The sequence below is a fragment of the Malus sylvestris genome, chromosome 5, assembly GCF_916048215.2.
Source record: "Malus sylvestris chromosome 5, drMalSylv7.2, whole genome shotgun sequence".
Lineage (NCBI taxonomy): Eukaryota > Viridiplantae > Streptophyta > Magnoliopsida > Rosales > Rosaceae > Malus > Malus sylvestris.
This window is the reverse complement of record NC_062264.1, coordinates 45942908-45948539: the sequence shown is the minus strand read 5'-3', so window position 1 is coordinate 45948539 and position 5632 is coordinate 45942908. Positions and strand designations below refer to the sequence as shown.

At 38.2% G+C, this 5632-nt stretch overlaps 1 protein-coding gene across 1 annotated transcript; it reads left to right on the top strand.

Moving 5' to 3' along the window:
* The first annotated feature begins 2207 nt into the window (after positions 1–2207).
* On the top strand, positions 2208–5239 carry LOC126623593 (probable WRKY transcription factor 31). The gene is made up of 6 exons (XM_050292530.1): positions 2208–2758; positions 2861–2965; positions 3166–3348; positions 3512–3907; positions 4064–4177; positions 4304–5239. The coding sequence occupies exons 1-6, from the start codon at positions 2405–2407 to the stop codon at positions 4970–4972; spliced, it is 1821 nt and encodes a 606-aa protein (XP_050148487.1). The 5' UTR covers positions 2208–2404; the 3' UTR covers positions 4973–5239.
* The last annotated feature ends 393 nt before the right edge of the window (positions 5240–5632 follow it).

The following is a 5632-nucleotide window of genomic DNA, read 5'->3' as shown; positions in this document are numbered from 1 at the left end:
ACGATATTATAAACTATTCTATATTACAAAAATAATGAGCAATAGGTCGAATTTTTATATAAAAAAGAATTATAAACTGTAGTTTTAGAGTTTGGTAAAAAAAATTAAAGCGACAAAGTCACTTTTGGTTTGATCTAGGTGATGAATTAAAAGTCTGGTATACAATAAACTTGGTTTTGCTATTTTTTCGCGGAGATTTGTTAGAACAGAGAGCTCGTGATACTTGCTATCCATCCTTCCTTATCTACTTTATTTCTAGATTTGGTGCAACTTATTGAATATATTATTCTACCCGACTATCGTAATTTACGTTTGCAACTGAACCGAAAAAAATGTTACAGCTGATAAATAATTTTAATAAATAAAGTGTAGTCATGTTTCCACATGGAAATATCAATTAATGCATGGTAATAGTGAAAGTGCATGGAAAGTCTTTAGATGATCAAACGTGCCGAGAATCCTTTTTTTTGGCCGAAGACTAATACTTTTTTGCACGTTAAAAGCTTAAAGGAGGTTCAATGTTGAAATTTCTTTTTCAAAAGTAAACTCAATTGATCATAAGTCAAAGTAAACGAAAGGAAGCTGGTCGAGCGTTGGCCTTTCTTTTTTGGGTACACGATCGATGCAGTCATTTTTTCAAAAGAAGCATTTACTAGAACTAACACAACAGATCAAGAACGTTTGAAAATTGGTACACCAATCACAAAGTAAAGGGATTAGGTATACAAAATTAATAATAATCAACCGTACTTATAGGGGATGGATTTTGTTTTATCTTTTTTTTTTCTTTGATTTGAAAAGAAATATATAATTATATATTAATGTCAATGAATCATAGCTATTTAATGATCGTATTTTTGACCGTATCTTACCGTTAACAACTTATTATAATAAAAGTATTTGTCTTGTACAAAAGAAGACATTTATGATTGTTAATAAGCTTTGGTTTAAGTGAGATAATCATATGGATTTCGTACTAATCTTCAATCTTTATTTAATCACTTGATAATTTTAATAGTTGCCGTATGTTGAGATCAATCCATTAGTTTACTCAAGTTTTCAATGGAATTAAATGTGTGGATTTTGAATAAGAGGCCAGGTACTGCCGATTAAAACTATGCGTTTTATAATTCATACTTCAGGTATTATTTACAGGATCCAGATAAGAATCGAAGGGAGGAAGACAAAGTAGATGGAATGATCAGACAACCAATGGGAGATTAACAATTTATTTAACTTAATTAATAAATTAATGGAGTCGTAATTACAGTCGATAATAATTGAAAGAAAAACCAAAAAAGTATGCAAGTGACTCGGTCCCACAGGTAAGCAGTCAACATAGTTCCCGGACAGATCTGAAACGTGGAGAGTAATGTCACGGTGGGTGGGGTCAAGGGAGACTAGGCCACTGTTTCACCCGGTCATCAGTCACAGCAAGAAAGATCGAGAGGCGGGCCGTCAAAACCATTGACTTGGTTCGGGCCCAGTTGGGCCCACTTTTGGCGTTTTTTTCTTATTTCCTCACGTGGAACGCGCCGCGCGGTTCGGGGCGGTGCAGTTCATTTCCTTTTTCTCTTTCTTTAGCTGTGTCTTCACTTTCTCTTTTGATTTATGGGAACGAGTCAAACTCTTTCTTGACGAAATGTGGAAGAAACCCCACCCAACTAGACACCCTTTTGCGTTTCTTTTCTACACACGTCCACACATAGCAATCTTTTAGTATGTTCGTTACGGCATTGAGTGATGTTATTAATTAACGTGTTCAGATAAATAAGTTTTTGATCATATCGAACATTTTGTCTATAAGAAACACTTTTGTCCACTAATTGTGCACATCGATAAAGAGAATCGACTGAAAAATGATAGACTTTGTTTATGTTTTTGTTATCATTAACCACATAAATCAGTAATTTGTGAATTAATAACACGATGTACGGGTTTGAAGGTGTTCATAAAAGTTTAACAGTACGTGACAATTTGGTCGTCGTAGTAATCTTCACCGTCTAACGCTTGTGAGTTATGACTCTTTGTTTATTGGGACGGGTCTAACATTTAAAACGGGGTGGCCCAACGTTGACAGATGGCAGACTGACGCACCATCTGACGCAAGTGATGAAAACTAAAGTAATAAAAATAAATGAATAATCCCATGAATTTCTCACAAATCCAATCTAGTTGTTTTAAGTTTGGTCCACGTCCATACCCTTTTTATAGGCGATCACGTTACACCGGTAAAAGACTTCAAAGACTTCACCACCCACACATACCCTCATCTCTCCCTCCCTCTCTCTCTCTCCTCTCTCTCTCTCTCTCTTAAAGCCCTGCTCCTTCATCTTCTTAATCTCCTCTTCATCTCTCTCTTGATTACCACTTGTTCGTATCGTCAAAAGATTAATTAAATTTTATGGACAAAGGATGGGGGCTCACTCTTGATTCTGACTCCTTCGGCTACCTCCTCAACAAGCCGCCCACCGCCGCGGTTAAGCTCGACCACCACAACAACAAGAGAAGCAGTTTTTTTGGTGGGGAAAGGATGTTCCAGGGAATGGAATTCCCCGTCAAACTTGGCCGCCGGGAAGAGCAGGATGCATCACAGCCGTCCAATGACAACAACCGGATGGTTGTGGATGAGGTGGACTTCTTTTCCGATCGTAAGAACAAGCTCAATACCAATAGTACTGATGACCATCATCAGGATTCGAAATCCAATGGTGCAGTCAGTGTCAAGAAGGAGAATTGGACTGGTTTGGATGTTAATGTAAGCATTTCCCCTTTTATGTATTATTTTTCTGGATTTTTTGGCGATTTATTTTTAGTGGTACTTAATTATTTTTCTGTTTTGGATGTAAAAAATATGTAGACTGGATTGCAGCTTGTTACTGCGAACACCGGAAGTGATCAGTCGATGGTTGACGATGGGATTTCTTCTGATCATGGGGTTAACAAAAGAGCAAAGAATCATGAGGTAAGACTTTTGAATTACACGATATTTCGAGTTATTCAAGTATTATCATCTAAAAAAATATAACGTAATTGACTTGAAATATTACTATTTTTTCTTTGAGGAAATAAATTATCTGAATTTCCTATTTTTAGATTAAAGTTAAATTTTCTATTTTTAGACTAATGGTTTATTCTGTGGTGGGGGTTGATTATGATGATCAGCTGGCACAGTTGCAAGTGGAGGTGCAACGTATGAATGCTGAAAACCAGAGGCTGAAAGAAATGCTTGGTCAAGTGACCAACAACTACAGTGCACTGCAGATGCATCTTGCTGCAGTTGTACAACGACAAAATCACACTACTGCAGCTCCAGCTGATCAGAGATCACAATTAGATCATGATCAGGTAATTCATTTATTTCCCTAATCATCGCAATCATCTTTTTAAGATGACGATATTTTAAATTACCCTAATTTACAGAAAGATAAATTGCCTAGCCAACTAATCTAACTCACGTCTCTAGAATTTTGAAATATATTGACTCTTTTTTGGTATAATTATTTATCAGAATGCTGAAGCAAAGTCTGATCAAGAAAAGAAGCAAGGATTGGTGCCAAGACAATTTCTGAATTTGGGTCCGAGAGCCACAGCCGAGACGACTGATGACCAAGTTTCCAATTCTTCATCGGAAGCAAGAACCGGATCAGCTTCACCACCCCAAAACATCAATGAAGTTGCGAAAAACGATCAGATTGGTCCGTTGGATCCGCCAAACTCTAATAATTTCCGTGACGGGAAAAGAGTTGGCGGGGATGAGAGTCCTGAATCTCAATCACAAGGATGGGTGCCCAACAAGGTCCCCAAGCTCAACAATTCTGCGGCTCCTAAGCCAATTGATCAATCAACCGAGGCAACCATGAGGAAAGCCCGCGTCTCCGTCCGAGCCAGATCAGAAGCCCCTATGGTAAATTAATCTAATTCAATTCAATTTAATTAGTAACACTTCAAAATAGTCCTCTTGCGATCATGCTGAATTAAATAAATAATGAACGAAGTAGTTTAATAACTCGATTATAAGTCTCTCAAGTTTCACAAAACATTAAATTTTGATTAATTACAGATTACTGATGGATGTCAATGGAGAAAGTATGGACAGAAGATGGCAAAAGGAAACCCATGTCCTCGTGCATATTATAGGTGCACAATGGCTGTAGGCTGTCCTGTTCGCAAACAAGTACGTATACATTTGCAGAAATTTTCTGTGCAGAACGTTCGTTCTCTATCGTTTTAGTATTGTTAAAAACATGTCGATAACATTACTTATGAAAGTACTAATATGTTTGTGTTACTATTTTGATAGGTACAACGTTGTGCTGAGGACAGAACCATACTGATCACAACATATGAAGGCAACCATAACCACCCACTGCCACCCGCTGCAATGGCCATGGCATCCACCACCACGGCAGCCGCCAGCATGCTGCTTTCGGGGTCCATGGCAAGTGCGGACGGGATGAATATGAACCCTAATAATTTGCTAGCCAGAGCAATTCTTCCTTGCTCATCGAGTGTTGCCACAATTTCAGCCTCAGCTCCATTCCCAACTGTCACATTGGACCTCACCACATCTCCATTACAATTCCAAAGACCAAACACCCCATTTCAAATCCCTAATTTCCCAGGGCAACCCCAGAGTTTTGGGGCAGCTTCACAACAACTGCCTCAAGGTTTTGGGCAGGCCCTCTACAACCAGTCTAAGTTTTCAGGACTTCAATTATCCCAGGATTTAATGGGGTCTACTAGTTCACAACAACAACAAATGCAGCAAACTCAGTCTTCCTCGTTTGCTGACACAGTGAGTGCCATCACGGCTGATCCGAGCTTTACTGCTGCTCTCGCGGCCGCTATCACCTCCATCATTGGTGGAGGAGCTCATCCGAGCAACAACAACAACAGCGCCTCTACCACGTCCAACAACAGCACCGGAGCCAACAGCAACAAGAACATTAGCAGCTTCCCGGGAAATTAATTAGAAATGTGGGCGTCTATTACTTTTTTTTTTTGTTAATTTTGTCCTTTGGGTTTAGAAAATGTTGGTAACTTGTCAATACCTTTTGCTGTCTTTTGGGGAGGGTTTAGAATCGGTAGATGGATCCCAACTTCATTCTTTCTTTTTCTTTCAGGTTTTATTTTAAATAATTTGATTCAAATTTTTCAGTAAATACACAGAAGGAAAAAGATTTAGCTTAGATTATGTATTTACTATTCCAATCAATGACAAGTACATGCACTACTACATGTTTCATCTTCTATATATTATTTAGTTAATTTACTCCTAATCTAATCCATGATGATTATGTTCAATTAAGACACCATTGACCATAGCAAAGACAGAAGAAACTGTTGTTTACAAGGAAACCCTAAGAAAAAAACTCGAAGAAGATGAGAGAGAGAGAGAGGAAACGTGGAAAATTCTTGTACGTGTGAGGGTGTGGTTGCAGTCAACGAAATCGGCCATCTTTATTTGACACGTAAAATAAAAACCCTGGACTTTGAAGAGACTTCCAGGCAACTACGTGTGTGTTTGAATAAGTTAGGGAAAAAATGAGGTCAAATTCATACAAAAGTAAAGAAGAAGACAACTTTGAAGTGTCGAGTAGGTTTCGTGGATTGTGGGCTGCTAATTTCC

Bases quoted from the DNA above. Each gene is read 5' to 3' on its own strand.
- LOC126623593 (XM_050292530.1), top strand. From the start codon at position 2,405: ATGGACAAAGGATGGGGGCTCACTCTTGATTCTGACTCCTTCGGCTAC. The intron at 2,966-3,165 runs GTAAGACTTTTG...TATGATGATCAG, and splicing joins AAAGAGCAAAGAATCATGAG to CTGGCACAGTTGCAAGTGGA. The intron at 4,178-4,303 runs GTACGTATACAT...CTATTTTGATAG, and splicing joins GCTGTCCTGTTCGCAAACAA to GTACAACGTTGTGCTGAGGA.